Raw genomic sequence first — 22,729 nt, forward strand, 5'->3', positions numbered from 1 at the left:
ACACATGACCCATGCTGTGTGCTAGCACCTGGCCACAGTGTCACATCACATTTATTGTGACATATTGAAGGAGTTCAGTGCATGTGTCAAACGTGCACACGTAACTGGTAAGAAAGTGACTTTATTAAAGAGCATCTCTGCACAACAAGACCATCTTTAAAGAGAACACAGCCACATTTAAATCACTTACACTTTTCCTTTCAATAAGAAGTCTCTGTTTCATCGTACCTTGCATAAATGAACTGTCTCCTCACATTAATATAAACCTGTTATAAACCTGCTGCTGTGAGATTCCTGAGAACAAGCTCTCATTACTCCACTATGAAGTAAAAATAGAACCATAGACCAAACCACTGACCTCTTGTTTTGGGAAAAATCCAGGTGACGGCGCAGTTGATTTTTAGAGGGCAGCCATTGAAGACTTTAGAGAAGCAGGCTCCCATCTACAGAAGCAGCAGAGCAACTGAATCATGTACGGTTAGACTGACTCTTCAGTTTAGGTATGTTATCTTTCCAACAAAACCAAACTGGCTGTTATACTTTTATTCAAAGTTGCACAAGTAATTTTTCTGTTCACAGTCATCCAGGTCATGGTAATCTGAGGAGCTTTGTCTCCAAATAGGCCTTAAAATCTGGGACTCTCCACCTGCTGCTCTTAGAACTGAAGGAGCTTCTCAGATAAGAGATGAAACGTCCCGACTCTTTGTCTTTCAAAGCTCCTTAGATCACAGACCTGTTTGCACAAGAGTTACTCTAAAAGTGAGGAAGTAGTGAGAAGGTGCAGAGGTTTGTGGAATCCGTTGGCAGGACGCAGCCATTAAAACACACTGTTGTACGTGAGGAAGCATGTCATGTTAGTCATGAGAGCTTTGGGCATAAAATGTTAAACTTCACACTTACATGGACTTGAGGGGTGGGAGGAAGGCCATGACAATCAGCGCTCTAAAAATGTCAAAGGTTACACATAAAAAATCGTATTATTTTTTGTAAATGTCACAAATCAGCATTTTGACTGTTACACGGTGTGTAGTCTGACACCTTTAAAGGATCCAATCATTAGGAAGTTATAAGGTTAGCAAATCACACGGGCTGATATGCTGAGGCAGACCCGTGGCTTCCACTTACATCATCCTTCGTCTTCCTCCTCAGTGTGCTCCATTCTGGTGATAGTGGGGTCTCTCGTTTGGGTGAGGAAGCAGTAGTAACCAACTCTGCTGTCACAGCGCCCTCCGCTGGCCGACACGTTTCACTGCAGCCCTTTGTGATGTCCTGAGTGGCCGAGCACCTGGCCAAGGCTAAAAAGAGAAAGAGATTTTTGTGGGACTCATTCTGAGCTCGGTCAGCTTAAAGTGGAACTATTACGGCCATAGCTGAAGTCAATGCATGCATTAAGTCATGTCTGCAATAACTGCAATATAAATTATTACGTGGTATTAAAGTTCCACATCACTACAACAGTGATATAGCAAAACCATGCATTTACATTTATTAGCGTACAAAACAACAAGCAAGTGCAGTGTGTCAACCAGAAAAAGCAGATACTTTGACAACTTCTAACAAAGTACAAACTAAAATATGCAAGAAAACTGCTCCTGCTGAAGGTGGAAACAATAAACAACAAACGTGTTTCACCACTTGAGGCAAAAACGAGTACAACCAGATTACGATGGCACACGAGGAGAAGACGCGAAGAACTTTAAGCAGTTGTTCAAAAAGCCTGAGCCAAGATCCAACATCCCAGGTGGAAGATAACTTTTTATTTTATGTGATGATATTGTGGAGTTAGAAGGTTGATTTACTTTTTTGTTAAAGTGTTATATGTTATGTTTTGAGTTTTCTACGATATTTTCGTCCTTACATTTGTCTAATTCTGTGTCACTGCTTTGCACTCTAACTCTGCTGATGCAGGCGCATTGTAACAATTCAATTTAATTTATTTGGAGTGGAGGGCCCACTCCTGAAGACCTTCTATGACTCTGTGGTGGCCTCAGCCATCTTTTATGGTGTGGTCTGCTGGGGAGGCAGCATCTCTGCTGGGGACAGGAAGAGACTGAACAGGCTGATCCGAAGGGCCAGCTCTGTTCTAGGATGCCCTCTGGACCCAGTGGAGGTGGTGAGTGACAGGAGAATGGTGGCTAAGCTGTCATCCCTGCTGGACAACATCTCCCACCCCATGCATGAGACTGTGACAGCACTGAGCAGCTCCTTCAGTGGGAGACTGCGGCACCCACGGTGTGGGACGGAGAGATTTCGCAGGTCTTTCCTCCCCACTGCTGTCAGACTCCACAACAAAGACTTTAACTGATCAAACACACACATCCACAAATGTGCAATAACACTAATGTGCAATAATCTTTCTGGCAACCGTTGTATTTTTCACTCTGTTGTATATAGCATTTGTATTCTATTTTTGTCCTATTGTATATTTTATTCTATTTTATTCTACTGTATATAGTATTCTATTTTTATTCTATTCTGTACAGTTGTGTACTGTATTTATTCTTATTTTATTTTATTCTAATTGTCCTTCATAACTTTTGCACTGTCCACTTCCTGCTGTGACAAAACAAATTTCCCACGTGTGGGACTAATAAAGGTTATCTTATCTTATCTTATATCAACAAATCATCACAACATTTGCCTCAAGGTGCTTAATAGTGTAAGGTAAAAAAAAAACCCTACAATAATACAGATAAAACAGAAAAACCCAACAATCAGATGACCCCCTGTGAGCAAGCACTTTGGCGACAGCGGGAAGGAAAAACTCCCTTTTAACAGGAAGAAACCTCCGGCTCAGGCTCAGGGAGGGGCGGGGCCATCTGCTGTGACCGGTTGGGGTGAGAGAAGGAAGACAGGATAAAGACACATCAAGCAACTTATAAGGATAAATTATAAAGGCAAATTGTTTATATCCAGCAAAGCTGAGAATAAAACTGGATACCGGAGAGAAGACCTCACTGAAAGAGCTCTGAGAGAGTCAGAACAGGGGGCGTTCTCGTGTACTCGTGATACGTCATCAGTCGGAGACCAAGTACTGTTCCAATTCGAAGTACGCATCAAGCCGAGAACGTGAAAAAGTCCCGGATGTGTTCTCGATCCGCCCGTTTTATCGAGCATGCATCGGTGTAGACTTGGGACAGCTATATATCCCAGAATGCATTTCGTCCAAAACTCAACAGCGGACTCCCGGCACATCGTTTTCAAACCAACCAACAAGCTTCATAACATGTTACTCACAGTTAAATTAAGAGGGGACGGCAGTAAAAACTCCGGACCTGTGACATCATCACGTACGCAGGTGTTCCAATTGTACATATCGCAAGTCCGTGCTCGCGTTCTCGGCGGGTACGTACTCGCGTACTTGGGCATTGATAAACGGCCAGGGTGTGGAGAAAGAGAGTGCATCGAAGAGGAGCTGAAGGAAGGCAGCGTTGTCAGCATCAGACCTCAGGGCTCTTATGCAGGAAGAACTCTAAATTAACTAAATTCTAGAGTAACTTGAATATGTGTTGATTGATACGTAGAAAGGGACAAAAGAAAGAAGAAATCGAGACAAAGAAGTAGATGAACACAACATACAATGGATGTTTTGTTTCTGCCAAAATATCGATGAAGATACGTTTCAGAGTGTAAAATATTCCATATTAACAAACGATATATTTCATAAAGTCCAGATGGAGGAGACGTTTAGGTTTAATATGAGTGGATTACACTCACCTAGACCTCTTTAACACAACAGTGTGATATTGGTTATATAGGTCTGTACCCAAAAACTGTTTTTGACTGTTTCTTATTGATTTTCACTCACTTAAAATTCCATCATGTCAGGTTTTCTTGTACAATTTCCCTTTTTAAATTGAAATCTGGTATCCTATACTTGAGTCAAAAACCATATCCAATAATGATTTTGTACATTTAATTAATATTTCTCAGCGTGAGACTCAAGAGAAATACAAATAGAAAATGCGAGGAATTGAGGGGTGTCAGTAGGGGGGTTTTGGCGGTGGGAGGAGCTCAGATGGTCACGTCCCAACAGGTTTATTTTGTTCATAGTGAAAGGTAAGGACTCTCACTGGCTGCTATAAGCATGTTTTGAGGTGTTTTCTGTGGCATTAGCAGTGAGTATAAACACTCTGCTATCAGATTTGTTCATGCTTCAACATTCAGGATTTTGATGCTGTATCAGCCACACTCGTGTTTTATGGCTCCGAGAGGTTGTGTCATTTCTCCAGACGACTTTTGTTTTATTTGTGCTGAATACACTGTTAAAAGTCAACAAAGGAACATAAGGGATTTTGTGAAGAAAGTTGAAGAAGAAGATGTGAGGAAGATCCTCGTTTGTGGTTTAAGGGTAAGAAAAACTATGATGTGGTGAGAACAGCAGAACCACACTACTGATTGCTATTTCTGTTTGGTAGATGTAAGAGGCTTTAATACTAAAAATAAACAGAACATATCTTACCCAAACCTTAGTTCAGCTATTCGTCCAGTGCCTCATACCTCACACCTTCAAGTTTGGATGAATCTAGCTTAGATTTGTCTGCTGATGACCCCAAACATTTTCTCAGAGCGAGCTTAATGATCTAGTTAGAGATTTAGGCCTTTCTAAAGATGGAGCTGAATTGACAGGGTCAAGACTCCCGATGCTTTGCAGAAAAACATTTTTGGATTCAGCACCCTGAAAAACATAAAATTTACAAAAAAATATCCATTCTCGCGTACAGACTAAGCATGTATATATTACACACCTCTTAGAAAGCAAAGGGGAATATGCAATCATATAGAGAAAATGACACATATGCACTTTGTTAGTTATAACATAAAAGGAATTAATAACCTGATTAAGAGAAACAAATCCTGGGACAGTCACAGAGACTGCAGTGCTCTGCAGCTTTGATTCTAGAAACCGACCTATCTGAGACAAAACATCATGTACCGCAAAAAGGGACCCCAGACCTGATTAAAGACACCTCTCCCCTTAACTCTGTACATGACCTGTTCATATGCAACAAGAGTTAGATGCTGCAGTATTATCCTGCAACCTGTCATAACAGCCAGACACACCCAGAGCCAGAAAGATTCATGCTGTCAGGTAACAGACCCCGGACACACAACGCTGGAGACTTAGAGAGATTAAGATGAAAAAGATCATTCATAAGGTTAACATGTATTTTCCACATGCATACAGTTTCTGACATTTCCAGCAGGTTCCTGAATAACTCCTGGATACTAGATGGAGGGTCTGGGTTAGTCTTCAGATTAGATCAACATTAGAATCTTGTCTGATTTCAGTAAATGAATTCATGCCAGTTTGACCAAACATCCCCCAGCTGATGAATTCCTGCCCTAGCACGCGCATCCCACTTGAACGCTTTCTTACCAATTAATACTTTCTTGTTATACCAGACAGAGGCTCGAGAGGTAAGAGAGGGATTAGTGTTGATGAACTGGTGAGCTCTAAACTAAGTCTCTTGTACAAAAGCCAAAAACTGGACCTTTAAACGATGCTGATCTTCCCCTCTGAGTGAAAAAGGCCTCTAAAGGTGTAGGAGCCACTAGGCTTTCATCAGTCGCCTCCTATAACGGCAGGAGAGTTATTCATCTTAACTAACTGAGAGATAGTGGCATAGGATCCATTTAGAATAGAATAGAATAGCCTTTATTTATTTTCTATCTCTGACTGCATATACGTTAAACCGATTGAAGGATGGCTTTTTGCCTGCCCACATATAACCCACATATAACATGTATTATAAAGCTTTAGCAGGTTATGTGGGACCAGTAAGCCTCTTATGTTGGGACTACAAAATTTTAACATCCATCTAAGCCAGTAGAGCTCAAAACTATATAAAGCAACTATTGAAACGTGACTAAATGGGATTCATTAACAGCCGTCAAGTTGCCAACAATATAAGGAAAGCTCTAAATTTACAAATGGCCTTTAATGTTTCTTAGCTTGGATGCTGAGAAACATTCGACTGAGTGGGCTGGGTATTCCTGGAACAAACACTGATAACAATGGGATTTGGAGAAATATTTGCTACACGGATCAACACTCTCTATATAAAGATCATAGGGGGTCAAAGGTCACAGTTTACAGATGCTACTCTGATTTCTTCAAAATAGAAAGGGGCGTGAGGCAGGGGGATTCTTTATCACCCATCCTCTTTGGGATAAGTATCGAACCCCTGGATGAATACGCTGTAATATACAAATTCAAAGCACAGAGGAGGAAGGAGGAATAACCCACTTCTTTCCATTCCAACACTTATGAAATCTACATATGTATGGTTCAGTCTCAGGATACAAGATTAATAAATTAATCAGAGGCAATGATGATAACTGGGGACTGGCCTATGCAAATGAATGAAAGGGTTTCCTTTACACTCACAGCAAAATCCAAGCAATTGTTTGAAGCCAATTACAAAAAGCTCATTAGACAAACAAACAAAGATATAACACGATGGGATATTCTGCCCCTGTCTTTATTTGGAAGACTCGAAAGCTTGAAAACGGTAAGATTGAAAACATGGAGTGTCCAGCAGTGTCTCCAGACGTAAACCCCATGTAACTGGTTTGGGATGAACTGGACAGAAGCAAAGCAAAGCGACCTACAAGGTCCACATTTATGGGAACTTCTGCAGCAGATATGGGAGAATATTTGGTTTCTGTTGTGGAAAGAATGTCACGGCTGTGTTCAGCTGTTATATCTGCCAAAGGGTCGACTTTGATGAGCCAAAGCTTAGAATATGTTTTGGTCTAAAACTGATTCCATGATTTCTTTTTTAACTCCAGTTGTAACTACTATACTAATATAGTAGTTAGCATAACTTTCCCCTCTGAAGGAGCTTTATTTAAAGCTGAAGACGTTTACAGAAGCCTACCAAGAAGCACTACACAGTGCTTATGACCTGTGCATCAACAGTATGCTGCGCCTGGTGAAGTATCAAGTATATGAAGACATCTCTGGGATCACATATGTTTACCTCACTGTCTGAAATAGTCCAGTACAAACATCTGAAACTGCGACGTTATATGGGACAGAACAGAAGTTAAAAGAAAAGTGTCTGTTTAAAGGCAGACATAGCTGAGGTCTAATGTTGTGATGAGTACCTGTGGTGGAGTCGCCTGTGACAGCGCTGTCTGGGCCCAGTGTACAGGTCGGTCTCGGTGTAAGATCTTTGTCCTCTGTGTTGGGAGTCAAAGAGCTGAAGGCTGGCAGTGAGGCCGTAGATGGACTGAACACACTGCTCTTTCTGCCTCCCTGAGAAACACCATCAAACATGTTACTAAATACAAATACACATTACTGTATGTGGCCAGGCTGATGTGCATGGGAATGTTGCTCCCATGGTTTTATACTGAACACATTTCTGCATGTTCATCAGATGGAATAATGCCTCTGTAGTGAGTAGTGGTGTTTCCACCCTTCTCCATTGGCATTAGAGGGATTTCCTTAAGGTTTAGGATGGCTTACTGAGAAGGTGCCTGTGGATTGGGAGATTAGGGCACCCTAGGGTATGTTCAAAATTCAGGGGCCTCCCTGTGAAGGTCTGTGCTAGGGTACCGGAAAGAAGAGTCCAGCAGTTAGTGCAATCTTGGATCCAGAAAGAATAAAGCAATTTTTACCCCGGTCATGGAAGGCTGCACCAAATCCTTATTCTCCTGGGGACATTGAAGTTTCCTCAAAAACTCAACATGTGTTTTTGGACTCAAATTGGGCATTCAAGGCCTCCCTTGAAGTGTCCTACTATAGTGTTGATAATTATCAGATTGGAATGACAATAATGAAGAAGCCACTTTGTCTTTGACACACTAGATCCTGCTGGACTGGAACTGAACTGCTGCTAGACAAGCAACACTAAATTTGGATTCACACGTGGTTTGATCACTCAGAGACATTCCCAAGCATTTACAGAGTCAGTACATGGGAGCAGGTTTAGCTGGTTGAGGGGGTTAAATAGCTGGCTAAGTAAGCCTTCTTTACTCTTTATCTCCTTTACATCTACGGCCAATTTAGAACTGCCAGTTAATCTAACGTGCACGTCTTTACACTGGGACGAAGCCAGTTACCCAGCAAAACCCCAAGAGGCAGGAGGAGAGCGCACCAGTGCCACACAGAAAGGGCCCAGGTGGGGTCTGAACAAGCACTACCCACTGTAAAACCACGCCACCTAGAGGCTGGTTGGAACAAATAACCTGCTTCTGTATGAATAATACTGTACTGAGGCAAACGTAGAATTTGAGGAAGGCTAATTTAATTTTAAAGTTAGTAGAAGCACAGGCAGGAAACTGATGGAAAGTCATAATTAAAGCTTTCCACACAATTTTCACCTTCCATTAAAACACTTATGCTACTTTGCATTTTAAGCATTTTTTGTAATCTTTAGGTGTACACATATTAAACTAGTATAGAAGAGTAGAAACTGCACATACTACACTGCCAAAAGTATTTGCTCATCTGCCTTCACACGCACATCGACTTGAAGCCAATTGATTCTATACAAGTTGGAACAGCTGAATTTAATGATCTGGACAGGCGAGCGAATACCTTTAGCAATATATAAACTAGTGTATAAAAGTTGAAGATACACACAGACACAGTTTAGATGAACTACTAACTGCGACAGAGATTTTGTTTATGGTAGAATGACTCACACTCACATCAGCACATGGCACTCTCTTGATGGTTAAACTCCTGAAAGACAAAGGAGCAATAATGGTCATGCTCTAAAAGGCGAAGACGTCTTATAATGAAATCCACATCAAGCATAATAGAAACAAGCCGGACATAAAGGCAGGTGCTGGAGATGCTGAGGGTTGGCTAAGAGCAGGACATGAACAAAAATCTGAAGGAAACATTACAACAAAGCAAGCAAACACCAGACTTTCACTGAAGCGGTGCTGGTGTGGAAACTTTTTAGAATCAAACACTATGTAGGAGGTAACAGTTCCCCTCATATATCCAATGACATCATGGTTCTGGATAAAAAGAAGAAATAGGAAAAAACCCGCACTGTCCAAAATCTAGCACTAGTCAGTTTTCCACATTATGTGAGGGAATCAGCACAAGCACCACATCAGTGACAAGTAACACAAACCCAAAGAAGTTAACAAAACACGTACATTTGTGCTAAATCAAAAGTGCTCCCAAACTCCAGTTCATGGAGGTTGGGATTAGATAAGATTGAACACAAACCTGTTGATCAAACCCAACATACAGACAATGGCTGATTTTCACATCAAGAATAAGTCCATGACAAGCAGCTTATTTCAGGTGAATTCAGGTGGGATGGGGAGACATTGGTGTTAGGAAAGGCTAGAGTTAATGGACATGGCCTACCTCAGCTCGAGAGCTTGCTCCACACATTCCAACAGGCTCCTGCAACAGGAAGACCTGATGTTTATCTGACTACAGGCCTGAATGGCCCAAGAAGGAATCAACCCAAGGTTTGATCACTTTCTATCATTTCAAACTCAGGCTTAGAGCACTCGTTTTTGTGCCAAGGGTCATTTCCAGTTTACCTACCATCAAACACAACTCACCCAGTTATATGCTGGAAGAGTTGCAGCAGGGATTATATACAGTTGTGGTCAAACGCTTACAAACGCTCATCTCTGGCATGAATGCCTTTATATGGACTTTTAATGATTTCTTTTCTTTAATGATTAAAAGAAAAACAAGATCTGGGCGTACAAGTTTGAATTTAATTTGGATTTTTGCAGATCCACACAGAGTCAGAGTTTATGCAAGACCAGGCAAAAGTTTGGACACATCTTCTCATTTGATGTTTTTCCTTTATTTTTACGACTTTCTACACTGATGTTTTCAGTTTGTAACTACAAATATACGAGGTAAGTTATATGGAATCATGTCGTAAAGAAAAAAGTTATTAAATGATTCTAAATACATCTTATATTTTACAATTCTCAAAGTAGACTTTGCTCTGTCGACAATGCTGCAAACCCTTGGCCTTCTCTGAATGAGCTTCATGATGTAGATGCCTGAAACAGTCATCTTGATGCATGCTCAATCATCCAGCTAAGGAAATCCACAAAGGTTGATTCTGTTCATCTGGACGTTTTCAGTGGGAGAAACGTTTCGTCACTCATCCAGGTGACGTCTTCAGTCTCAGCTGACTGCAGGTTTCCAACCTTATAAACAGGACATTTGCATAATGACTGGAACCAGCACCACTGAAGGAACAACAACCACTGATCAAAGACCATGAGTACCATTCACAGAGAGCCTGTGACCTGTGGTATGAGGTCCGGTCAGTAGCTTGTCCTGTTCTGCTTCAGACAGTCTATCACCCTCTTACTGTAAACACTTCCTGGGTCTCGTTTCAGGGGCTCGTGATCAGTTCGACTAGCGGGATGGATGGTTTTCTCCGCTTGGGTGAGCTGTTTGTCAGACAAATTCTTCACCCACTTCTCCACATCCTCAGTGTGGCACTCACTGGACTGACCAATACTCAGAACAATGTGGAAGTCCAAGGAACTCAGTCAAGATCTAAGAAGGAGAATTGTAGGTTTACGCAAATTGTCGGGATCTCTGCAGGTTCAAAGGTCATCAGTTCAAACTTGTACATTAGTACAAGTTATACCACTTTGGGTTTTCTTCCAGACTTTGACAAACAGTTACCCTTGGATGACAGGAAATGAGCCGGGGCGTTAAAGAACAACCCACAAATCACCAAGGCTCAAGACTCAAGACTGGCATGGACCAGAAACTGCTGTAACACCAGCATCACTGTCAACAATGAAGACAGTTTTAAATCGCCAGCCTGAGAGGGTGCTAACCAAGAAAGAGTCTCCAAGCAAGAAGCTCCTGCTCCAAAATCAACACAAGCTTGAGGGAAATTTGCAGCTGCCCACATGGACGAGCCAAACGCCTTCTAGAGAAAGGTAGTTTGGTATGTTTGGAGGAGTAAAGGTGAGCCTTTCAAACCTGAGAATACTGTCAAGCATAGTGGTGATAGCATCATGCTTTGGGGCTGTTTTGCTGCCGGTGGTAATGGTAGGCTACACAAAGTGGATTGAATAATGAACAACGAAGACTATCCCCAAATTCTTCTACTTCACATCAAATCAACAGCAAGATGGTTGAAAATTAAACACTGCAGGACACGATCCCAAACACACATCAACACACATCACTGGTTCTAGAATGGATAAAACAAACATGAAGCTTATGACATCACCTTTCCAAAGCTCTGACCTCAACTGAGGTCGGGTCCGTACCAGGAAACCAACCAATTTGCCAAGTTTTCCAAGAACAGTGGTTAGATAGAATTACGCCAGAAGCTTGTTGATGACTACCAAAAGTGTCCAGTCACAACTCTTTAAGAAATATTTAAACAAAACTGTGTATGCAGCCAGCATATATACTTTGACTCTATGTGGATTAGTGAAAATCAAAAATTAGTTTAAAGTTTGGTGGTTTTTTAAGTCATTAAAGATGTTGTTGTCTTGTACAATCTTCCAAAAGAACAAAGAAATCATTAAAAGCCCAGAGTGGACGTAAACGTCTGATCACAACTGTAAATGACTCCTTTGTGCACATGTCATCATTTTAAAAACAAAATAAAAGAAATTAAATAGATTATGCAACCATCTTTTTTTCATAAATATACATTTATTGGCCACTTTATTAGGTACACTCGTGGGTACACTCAATTTCCACCGGTCGTTGCTCATTAATGCAAACATCTGTTGGACTTGAAGTTCAAACTGAGCATCAGGAAGAGAAGTGACGTGTGAAACGAGTGTACCCATTTTCTGGTAGCTGCTTCAGCAGGATAACTGTCTTAAAAATGACAGCGAGTTCACTGTGCTCCACGGTCAAAGGTCTCAGTGCAATCCTGGATGTGCAGCAGCAGTCCATGTAATGCTATCATGTCTCTAAGGAATGTTTTCGGCACCTTGTTGAATCTTTGGCATGAAGGCAAAAGGGTCCAACACAGCACTACCAATGTGTACCTGATAAAGGGGCCAACAGTATAGTCTCCATTATTTTAACTGGCACCTGGAAGTATCCAGACATACGGAGCATTACTTCATTCCCACAATCTGTGAATAAACGCAGTTAGATTGGATCAGCTGGAGGGCAGAGGCACAAACTAACTAAACAGAGTCTGCAGTTTTGTTTGTTTATTGGTGTAAATCGATTCCTCCACTCTTACTGCAAACAGTTAACTTTTTTAAAGTTATGCAGTTAGAATAAATCATACCAAATTTCTTTTTGTTTGTTTGTGTTTACTACAGGTTACTGCTCATTGCTCTGGGAGGACACTCTGTTCTCTTGGTACCTGCAGTAATACTGTTCTCATACTGTATGGATAAGCTGGCATTCTGGCCACATAGGAACCACATGTATACTTTTATGAGTTATGATTTATGGAGCTACATCCTGGAAAAAATACCGAAATCACTCCATGTTGGCTGAACAAAGCAAACACCTGCTAAAATAATTCATGCTTCATATCAAAGTTTTTTCAAAATTGCAATTCTGAAGTTTTGAAAGTTATATATGCTACCCATCAGCTGGATATTGTAAGTAAAAACAAAACAAACAAACACATAAAAATCCAGTTAAGTTAGCCTAGCCCAGTCTACAAATGACTGATGTGGCTACCACACGACCTTTTCCCTGCTACCTGACAGAGTAACAATCAACCACAGCAGAACACAACTTCCTTCCAGCTGATCCAATCTAGCAACTTTTTAAATGCACCTTGTTATATTATAGTGTGCAGTGTGCCAATGTGACATCTCAACAGCCAAAAACAATGATATTTAATAAGCAACTGAAGAAAGATGAAACAAAGGTCTTACGGTGAGGTTCCTTCATCTCCAGACAGACTCCAGTCATCATAACAGGCCTGCAGAAAGGAAAACCCAAACAACCTTTGGTCAAATCTGTCATGGACTGTATGCCATCAGTATACCTGCAGGAAACATGCATTACCAAGTCAGGATAAGGCTCAGTCACTTTCCTCAGTGGAGGCCCAAACTTCACCTGGTCAACTGCAAAAAGAACACAACACTGGGCTTAGCACGCTAACAATGGCAGACCAACACATTCACACACAATCCTGGTACTTTCACAGTGTTTACACTGCACCGATCCCCATCAGTGTGCACTCTGGAGATCATCTGTGACCTCAGCAGTGAACAAGGGCTGAGTGCAGTCTGCAGCCCTGACCCCACACATCAGCTGAGCACAGATATCAGAGAATAACTACATTTTTACTCGATGAGAAAGTGTCAATGAGAAGAGACGTCTGAGAACAATAAACAAAGTACCATCAAAATCATCTGGAAGAATTTTAAGGTTTATAAGCATTTAGGGGCTGATAAATCGTAGTTACTGGTTTTAAATGAGAGACAAGAAACAGCTAGTTTAGAAGCTCCCACCGTAAAGCTTTAAAAATGACATTAGATGGCTTATTCTTCCTGTAGTATATCAGAGTATGACATTTGTCATTAATGTTAAAGCCTGGAACACGCCTGTGTGTGGGGAGTGAAAGCTGACATGCATCACAGTACCGCTGGAAGAAGACACACCTCCTTCAATTCAATAGAAGTATTTGTATTCCTCAGTATGTGTGTGTGTCTTAATGCTCAGTCAAAGTGACATTTTTGATTGCAGGTCAGGCAAAGTAACAAATCGAATGAACATACATATGCTTGTTCTGTGACTACAGAGTATTAACTGGAATGTATCACATGTACACTGATATTGTGTCCCCACTTCAGGGGAAAAATCAACACCATCAGATGTGATATTTTATCTTCTCGTGATATGATTTTAAACACATCTGAGGGCTCGACTGTACCTGAGGAGACACTGGACAGCTTTGTCCTGGTTAATGCTGAGAACCTTAAGAAAGTTTTCTCCACAGTGAGACCCACCACATGTCTTTTAGATCCAATCCCCTCTCCACTTTTTAAAACACTTTATGGATTTTTTGAAGTTGAGCTTTTATACATGATGAATTGCTCTCTTCAGTTGGGCGTCTTCCCTGCTGCCTTTAAAACAGCGGTGGTGAGGCCCCTTCTGAAGAAGAGCAATTTGGATTGCAATAATTTTAATAACTACAGACCTGTATCCAACTTACCATTTTTAAGTAAAATTTTAGAAAAACTTGTTTTTATTCAGATTAATGATTTTCTGAATGATAGACAGATCCTAGAAATATTTCAGTCTGGATTTCGGGTGAACCACAGCACAGAGACTGCTCTCCTAAAGGTTTTAAATGATATTAGATGTAACTGGGACTCCCAAAAGCTCTCAGTCCTGGTGCTACTATCAAAGCGCAGCCTTTGATACAGTAGACCACACTATACTTTTAAACAGACTGAAACACATGGTGGGTCTCTCTGGTACTGTATACAACTGGTTCACTTCCTATCTCTCAGACAGAACTTTTATGGTGAGTATGGATACATGCTCCTCTAAGATCCATAAAATGACATGTGGTGTGCCTCAAGGGTCGGTTTTAGGCCCTGTACTTTTTAATTTATATATGCTCCCTCTTGGCGGCGTCATCAGGAGGCATGGAGTGAACTTCCACAGTTACGCTGATGATACTCAGCTGTATATCTCCGTGTCTCCTGATGACACCAGACCAATAGATGCCCTTTTTAACTGTATTGTAGATATAAAATCTTGGATGGCAGAAAACTTTTTACAGCTTAACCAGGACAAAACTGAAGTTTTAATCATCGGTCCTGAGGCTCAGAGAGAGAAACTCTTGTCTAAATTACAGGCATTTTCACTATGCCCTTCACTACAAGTGAAAAACCTGGGTGTTATTTTTGACTCTGAGCTTGGTTTTATCCCACATATTAAACACGTAACCAAAATTGGATTTTATCATCTAAAAAATATAGCCAGAGTCCGCACTATTCTCTCTCGGGCCAACACGGAGATGCTGATGCATGCTTTTATTACCAGTCGCATTGATTATTGTAATGCGCTGCTCTCTGGTCTCCCCAAAAAGAATATTTCACCTTTGCAACTTTTGCAAAACTCTGCAGCTCGTGTGCTGACGAAGACCAGAGGGCGGGCCCACATTACACCGGTTTTACAATCGCTGCATTGGCTCCCCGTGTGTTTCAGGATCGATTTTAAAGTTCTTTTATTGGTTTTTAAATGTCTTAATGGTCTTGGGCCTTCTTATCTTTCAGATCTACTTTTACCATACGAACCCTCGTGGACCCTGAGGTCCTCTGGTACTGGCCTTTTGATTGTCCCTAAAGTCAGGACACATACTCACGGAGAGGCAGCTTTTCAGTCGTATGGTCCTCGACTGTGGAACAGCCTGCCGGAGGAGCTCAGGGCCGCAGAGAACGTTCATGTTTTTAAAAACAGGCTCAAGACCCACCTTTTTAATTTAGCTTTTAACTAACGCTTATTTATTTAATGCTTATTTATTCTATCCTGTTATTCTATTTATATTATTCATTTAGTTTTACCTAATACCTATTGATTGTATTCTTATTCATTTTTTATCTTCTTACTCTGTTTATACTTATATTTATATTATATCCCACTCTTATTTATTTTATCTTTTTATCCTGTTTATATTCTTATTAGGTCATATCTCCAGTGTTTCCTCAGAGGGGGTTCTCTGCACCGGGGCTGTGATCGACCGTGGCTGCTGGGGCCCTGTGGGTCCTCTGAGCCTGGCTGGGGGGCTTCTTAGCCTCCCTCCTGCTGTGTGCCCAGCCTGGAGGCTGCGGTCTGTGACCGGCTCCCGGTGCAGACGGCTCCCTGTGATAGTGTTTCCTCACTTGGCTAATACGTACCCAGCCCAATTTTACTCTTAAGGTGTGTGTGTGTGTATGTGTGTGTATGTGTGTGTGGGGGGGTGGGGGGGTGGGGGGATGTGTGTATCATGACCGCTTCTGTTAATGACAGTGCGGGGAATGAGTGGGAGGGTGGGGTGGGCTGCTTTTAACCATGTAAAGCACTTTGTGCTACAGTTTGTATGAAAAGTGCTTTATAAATAAAGATTGATTGATTGATTGATTGATTGAGTCAGGGCCCAAACAGGGATAAGCCTGGTTGCAAAAAAAATAAAAAATTGGAAAAAAAAATCACACTGAAATTATGATAAGAAATAGAAATGTGAGGCAAAAAGAAAAGGGCAGTGGAACAAAGACCGAATGCTTTCACTGTTGGTATTCAGTCAGTTTTAGGGTGTTAGCAATTTAAACTAAAAGTCCAAGATGACAGGAATACCAACAGCCAGGTAATAAGAGAAATAAGAACAGGGCACAAATTGCGACCAAGCAGTATTTATAACATCCGTTTAGGCAATTCCATGCACTGCTTTCTTGAGCCAACAGGTCAAAACATCAAGTAATGGCACCATATGCATCAAATCTCACCACTAGATGTCATTAGACTGCAGTTAACTGAATTCTGTCTTTTTACTTCTCCCAGTTCAAGTGGAGAATCTCAGCTACTACTGCTGTACATGTAGTACACAGTACTGTGATGTCATTACTGTACAGGATGGAACAAGTTGAAAACACTGGTTTCCATAGTAATCAGATCGTTAGTTAGCAGCGCTTTCTTTTAACATCGTTTAAGCTAGTCATTAGTTTATTTGTAAAGAAATTAGAAATTGCACACATTTGGCAGCATGCAAGGTCTGCGACTAAGATCTGCAGAACAGCTTTTATTAGCATCTTGCCTCAGTTTCTCTAATGACTTCACTGTGATGTGAAAGGAAGAAGCACAGCGATCACATGATCATTTCACTTTGAAGCAGGAGATGAGGAAATGACTAAACCAGAAAGCAGAAGCTGCTGATGCGTTTCGGCTCAGTTACTTTGCAAGGTGTTGCTGAACGCCTGCAAGTGAATTTGAATAAGAAGTCCAAAGTTTTTCTGTTTGAAATGGGATCAAAGGAGCGTCCACAAAAATGCTCTCAACATTTCAAAAGTTCATCTTCTGATTCAATCACCTCAACAAAGTGAATACTTTGGAAACTATTTTTCCACATGCCCAGCAGTCATTGGCTACTCATGTCACAGTTATGGTTAGTCATGTTACTGCATGAAGATCATCGTGCAGAAACATGCAGCAGAACACCAACACCTTACTGTTGCAGAGCAGGGCTTGGTGAAGGCTAATTACTGCATTACTGTATTTTCAAGTAATTATTTGTATTGAGGAACGTAGCAGATTTCTCCAAGCTCAGCAAAGGACGACAGCAACAAGAAGATGATGGACAAAGGTGAGAAAACTGGTTTTCAAAGTTGTTACACTTTCTCTTAAAGTCCTTTCAGAAACTGCACGTTCATCGAGACAACTTCCATTCAAATATGCAAAAGCTGGAGGGACACAGTGTAGCAGTTAGACTGAATGACCTTCCTATACCTCCCCAGACTCATGTACATGAACTGGCTGTGCTAAATAAAACAGTAATCTTGTTTCTATTTAATCAATACTAAAAGCATAGTGGTGTAACACACAGACCATGGCACTAACAATATACATTGTATCAGTGTTGACAATGACATATGACATTTTTGATACATTGTAGCAGCAGTGTAAGCCTCTAAAACCATACTGGTCAAAGGGCAGTGCAGGTGTCTGTGGCTTACGGGCTGCGTCTAGCACACTAGACTACACTAGTAAGGGAAGTTGAGGTCAACACCAGACTGATTTATGATTTGGTGTGTGAATACAGTCTGTCACACCAGGAACACAAGCAGCCCATTGGCATCTGAGCAGTATGAAGTCAGACAGCAGGCATGTTCCCAGCGCCATCCTCTGACGAGGCCTCCGTCCCACACGTGTGGATGGTTACAGAGCGAGAGCGGCCATCAGCACGCTCACTGAGGGGCTTTTGTTTCTATTCATATTCTACAAGCTGCTTCGCTGAATACAATGGGACAACGAAACCACTCTCCCAGTACAACCAACATATACTATATGTACACATATGTACACACAGGCACACATTCAGCCATCAAGTGCACTGCACGGTGTAGTACATCACAGACAAGCTGCAGAGTTTTTATTCCCTTTGTTCCATTCTAGCACAAAGCCGGTGACCTCACTATGACGACGAGACGCCAGGAATCTCATCCTGCTATATGTAAGGAACCACCCACTGTGTGCCGTGTGTGTGGAAGGGGCGGGACTCACATTGTTGTTCAGACGGGGTCCTTTCCACAGGCAGGTGTTTCCCTGCTGACTGAATCTTGTCCGGAGCCATTACCCCAACCTGTCAAGACAGCAAAAACCGTACAGACACAAATCACTGCGGAAACAAGTCAATCCCAGCTTTTCCAAAGAAGAGCATTTTTGTAAGTTCACCTCTGTACATCACCACAGTGGACTTGGAATCAAACAATCAAGATGTGATTAAAGTGCAGATTTTCAGTCCCCATCTTCAGAGGCTCACAGTGACTGTTTGGAATTCTTGGATGAACTTTAGGCTAAATGCAGGTTTCCTCCCTTCAATGCTCTGTCAGGCCTTCACTGCAGCCACCTCCCACTGCTGCTGGTTTGCTGGTCACTCTCTACGTGTACTTTTGTTTTCAGTCACTGACAAGCACGCTCTGTGGGGCTGATATCAGGTGACTGACTTGACCATTGGAAAACTTTTACTATTCTTTTTTTTTTTACCTTGAGAATTCTTGGGTTTAGCAGTTTGCTCGGTGTTATTATGTGCACAGTGAAGCTCTGTCTGGTTAGTTTTGCAGCGTGAGATTATCGCCCTGTGCACTTCTGAATTCATCCAGCAGTCACATCATCAATGCATGCAACCGATCTCCTTCTCTATACGTTTATCTTCTCATTGTTCTGGTACAAGTTCATCTTTCCAGACTGGACATGCTCCAAATGTGTTTTCAGACAAAGTCTAATATGGCCTTCATGTTCCTGAGTGTAACCAGTGGATTGCACCTTGTTGTAAACTCTGTATTTCCATTTGTGAAGGCTTCTCTTGAAAACAATGTTAAGACGACCTCATCAATCGTGTTTTTGCAGAGGGTAGGTTTCCTTTTACCAAAGTACCAGATTGTTGATTTCCAGAGAAAAGAACCCAAATGATCCATGTTGAAAACTCCAGATATTTAATCTGTTTAACTCATTGTGAAATAGAGTGGAAACACGAGTGTTCAATCACTTTTAAGCGTCTGAAATGGAACACTATGTTTAAAAGTGACACTAATCCTAAACAGGTAACACAATACTCGAATGAAGCTGCATGTTGATAACATCTTGATTGTTTGGTTTCAAATCCACAGTGTACAAAATCAAATATCGTTATCCAGTGAGTTTAGCTACGCTGTGAGAACTGACCTCCAGCTCAATGTCATCCATGGTGTTTGTGTGGGGAGCGTGGAGCTCGGGGTTGTTGGCCATGTCCAGCAGCTCAATGATCAAGTTACGGGTCAACAGCTGTGTCACAAACGGATGCTAAAGAAAGAAGGCACACACCTTAAACGGGAAATGATGGCGCTAATCTCAGGTCTCTCTTTCACTTTGTTTTTGTCTTACAGTACAAAGAAAATAAAGTTTCTTATGTCTGATGTGCAGCAACAAGTGAAAGAGAGCAACATTATACATAACACTGGCTCTGCACTTTGACCACTGCAAACCTGCGGTCCACTTTCGATACATTTCAGAAATCTCTTGTCTGAAGAAGCCTGAAGCCCTAGAGTCCATATTCGAACCCTTCATGGCTGTGACATTGACACTGTTAATTGTTACAAATACTTAAGATTGCTCAACTCGCTGAGAAACACGTGGAAGACATGGAAAATCAAAGACTAAGATAAAAGCCTAAGACATTATGTTTCTGTGTGCAAATAATGTAACAATGTAACAAATGCAAACATGCAAATCATGTAACAATGTAACAAATGCAAACATGCAAATCATGTAACAATGTAACAAATGCAAACATGCAAATAATGTAACAATGAAACTAGATTTTTGGAAGTGCTGTATTAAAGCCCTTACTCTGTTTAACAGCACTTGGGAGATACATTTAAAAAGTGAAATTTTCCTAAATCTGTCCACTTCTGTATTATTTCTAAACTGACTATGAGGTCCAATCAAAAAGCAGGACGTATGCGACTGTGTATGAAAGAAATTAAAGGCACAACACAAACGGTATGAGCATGTTTGCAGGTGAATGTTGTAGAAAGTACTTTGATAACAGCTGATAGCAGCCAGTCTCATTGCAAAACATGCTACATAGGAAAAAAAAACCCAATTAGCTATAAATGTAATTTTGGGGTACTGTGGCCATACAGCAAGAAGGTCCTGGGCTCAGATCAGCTGGTGGCCTTTCTGTGTCTGGGTACTCCAGCTTCCTTCCTGTCCAAGGTGCACCCCACCTCCCATTCCCCACAGCCCTTAACTGGATGGAGATGGACAGAACTATAACTCCACCAGCAGAGCAAGCGACCCACGTACTGAGGCCTCAGATGTTTTTGATCGAACATCATTTGATATCTGTTTATGCTGATTTGACAGCTCTGTAGTATTTGTAGTAAAATGTGACATTTAGATTTTGTGTAATATCACATGTTCATCAGCATCAGCATGTGAAATTTTACTGAATAGCTCCCAGTATAAACTGTACAAACACAATAATTTCCAGTCGTTCTCCTAACAGCCAGCCTCGGCCAACCACCTCCCTTTGTGCTCATGTTAAAAACAGAAGAGAAAGATGCGCTTACAGCTACTGTACACACAACAGTGTGAAGACGGACGGTTGGTTCGTTTTTCCTTGTTTAGTGACAAACTAACCTGCAGCAGTGTCTCAGCTGAGGGCCGCTTACGGGTGCTTTTAATGAGAGCCATCTTCACAAAGCTATGGAAGCCAGCAGACCTGCAGACAGAGGAAGACAAAGATACATGTATCAGCAGTGAGGAAGATACTGATCAGATCACAGGTGCTTATGCACTTGAATTTCAGACCATCAGCAGCACATTTACCACTTGGCTTTATCCTTAAGTTTTGGAGGCTGGAAGCTGCTCTTGGACATCAGCATCAGCGCTCTGAAAAACAGTGTGAGAGACGTCACTGGACTGGAAAATGTCCAAGCAGCAATCACCCAGAGTCTGCCAAGTCTGTCTGTCTCCAACTGTTTGTCCAGTCCCCATTGTTTGTGCCGACTCACCTCATTGGGTGCAGGTCAAACATGGGCGGCTGCAGCTCTGCCAGCTCGATGGCAGTGATGCCGACGGCCCAGATATCACAGAGGTGGTTATAGCCACCCTTCTTCTCCACCGCAGCCACCTCTGGAGCCATCCTGCTCAGAGAGGAAGAGATAGTGGGCCGTATTCACAAACAGGTCTCTTCTGTTTTACATCCAATGATAAATCTGTGAAACATCAATATTTGAAGATGGCAGCTGACTGCGAGTGGTCTGTGGCTTTGTTAGAAACTTGATCCTTGAAGTGATCGGGTATCATTGCAATAACTGTAGCAGTGCGGTGCTTCACCTAAAGATAAATAGGTTTACCTATATGGAGAAAGACAGGTCGAGTGTTTTTACGTGTAAATCTCGAAGATCAATCAAACTAGAACAAATCTGTCCTTTGCACATTTTCTTTCATGGACTTCGGTTTAGTAGATGCTTTCTGAGGGTTAGTAGGCAACTCATAGACTGACAGACATAGACATGCCATGAAAGTACGAGCACAGGAAAGCTCATCCCAGCAGACACAGATGGGACTGATCCCCCGCCTCCATTCTGTGGCTGCTGATGCAAGCCCGCTCTTATGAGGTGGATCGATTTGTCTGGTTAATTCTGATAACGTATGAGGTTAAAAGCCCTAACCTTAAATAGGCTGATATATTGAACTGAGGCTATAAAACAGACCTGAATTCAGCTAAAGGGAAAGCAGAAAACTTAACTGATATTGTTACACAAAAGCACAACAGATGAACCTACAGCTGAGCATAAAGACAAAGAGCGCTGGCAGCATACCAAGCTCACAGTGATAGCAGCACTGTAGAAAACAGAGAGGTCTGTGTCACCATCCACAGACAGACACTGTTTGCTCAGGGTTTGGTAAGGTTAGGGTTAGTGGTGATGTATTCATCTTACCAGTAAGGAGTTCCAATAAACGACTTCCTCTTGGCCACAGAGGCACTGATCTCTGCTGCGATTCCAAAATCAGCTGAGACACAGAGGAGAGACGCAGGGTCACAGTGCAGCTAAAATCCAACATCGTGCTTACCTAAGCCTACATAAGTACTGCAAATCACACTGACCCAGTTTCACATCTCCACGCTCGGTCAAAAGGATATTGGCTCCCTGCAAAGACAATACACACAGATCCAAGCTCGTTCACAGGATCCACAGTCAGAGCATCACTATTAAACAGTAACAACTAAAGAGCTGTACCTTTATGTCCCTGTGCATTTTACCAGTTTCGTGCAAGTGATACAGGCCCTGGAAAAGATGGAAATCAGCTGATTACGGTGAGAATGTATTTAATTACTGCTTAAGTCATGGTTTACAACACTGAACTGGGAAGAGGTATAGCCAGAAAGAGAGAGAAAATACAGCTGAACTGACTGACTAACATTAGTAATTTGTAACATAGGATCAGACTGACATTGAGGTATTGAACATTAATAAACTATGACACTGTGTAATTCTCTACTGACCTGCTGACACACCTATGACCACAGGGTCAGCCTCAGTGAGATGAGCTGGTATGAAATGCAACGGC

The 22,729-nt window shown here is 41.7% G+C and overlaps 1 protein-coding gene and 1 pseudogene across 5 annotated transcripts in view; one reads left to right on the forward strand and one right to left on the reverse strand.

The window, feature by feature from the left end:
- The window catches only part of LOC134625026 (NACHT, LRR and PYD domains-containing protein 14-like), a 551,707-nt pseudogene that overhangs the window by 32,432 nt on the left and 496,546 nt on the right, over positions 1 to 22,729 (forward strand).
- The window catches only part of map4k2 (mitogen-activated protein kinase kinase kinase kinase 2), a 48,902-nt gene that overhangs the window by 7,720 nt on the left and 18,453 nt on the right, over positions 1 to 22,729 (reverse strand). The window contains exons 6-21 of one of the 5 annotated variants that reach the window (XM_063470339.1): positions 22,399 to 22,446; positions 22,266 to 22,308; positions 22,099 to 22,171; positions 21,166 to 21,297; positions 20,981 to 21,043; positions 20,792 to 20,873; positions 19,334 to 19,450; positions 18,173 to 18,251; positions 12,971 to 13,029; positions 12,838 to 12,884; positions 9,344 to 9,382; positions 8,665 to 8,698; positions 7,114 to 7,264; positions 1,126 to 1,295; positions 901 to 942; positions 359 to 443 (exon numbers count right to left, since the gene is read on the reverse strand). In XM_063470339.1, the coding sequence (XP_063326409.1) occupies positions 359 to 443; positions 901 to 942; positions 1,126 to 1,295; positions 7,114 to 7,264; positions 8,665 to 8,698; positions 9,344 to 9,382; positions 12,838 to 12,884; positions 12,971 to 13,029; positions 18,173 to 18,251; positions 19,334 to 19,450; positions 20,792 to 20,873; positions 20,981 to 21,043; positions 21,166 to 21,297; positions 22,099 to 22,171; positions 22,266 to 22,308; positions 22,399 to 22,446 (1,264 nt within the window). Of the gene's footprint in view, positions 1 to 358; positions 444 to 900; positions 943 to 1,125; positions 1,296 to 7,113; positions 7,265 to 8,658; positions 8,699 to 9,343; positions 9,383 to 12,837; positions 12,885 to 12,970; positions 13,030 to 18,172; positions 18,252 to 19,333; positions 19,451 to 20,791; positions 20,874 to 20,980; positions 21,044 to 21,165; positions 21,298 to 22,098; positions 22,172 to 22,265; positions 22,309 to 22,398; positions 22,447 to 22,729 lie in introns of all 5 variants that reach the window. The other 4 variants (XM_063470338.1, XM_063470343.1, XM_063470340.1 and 1 more) reach the window with 4 other exon arrangements.

This window comes from Pelmatolapia mariae, linkage group LG3_W (assembly GCF_036321145.2).
Source record: "Pelmatolapia mariae isolate MD_Pm_ZW linkage group LG3_W, Pm_UMD_F_2, whole genome shotgun sequence".
NCBI lineage: Eukaryota > Metazoa > Chordata > Actinopteri > Cichliformes > Cichlidae > Pelmatolapia > Pelmatolapia mariae.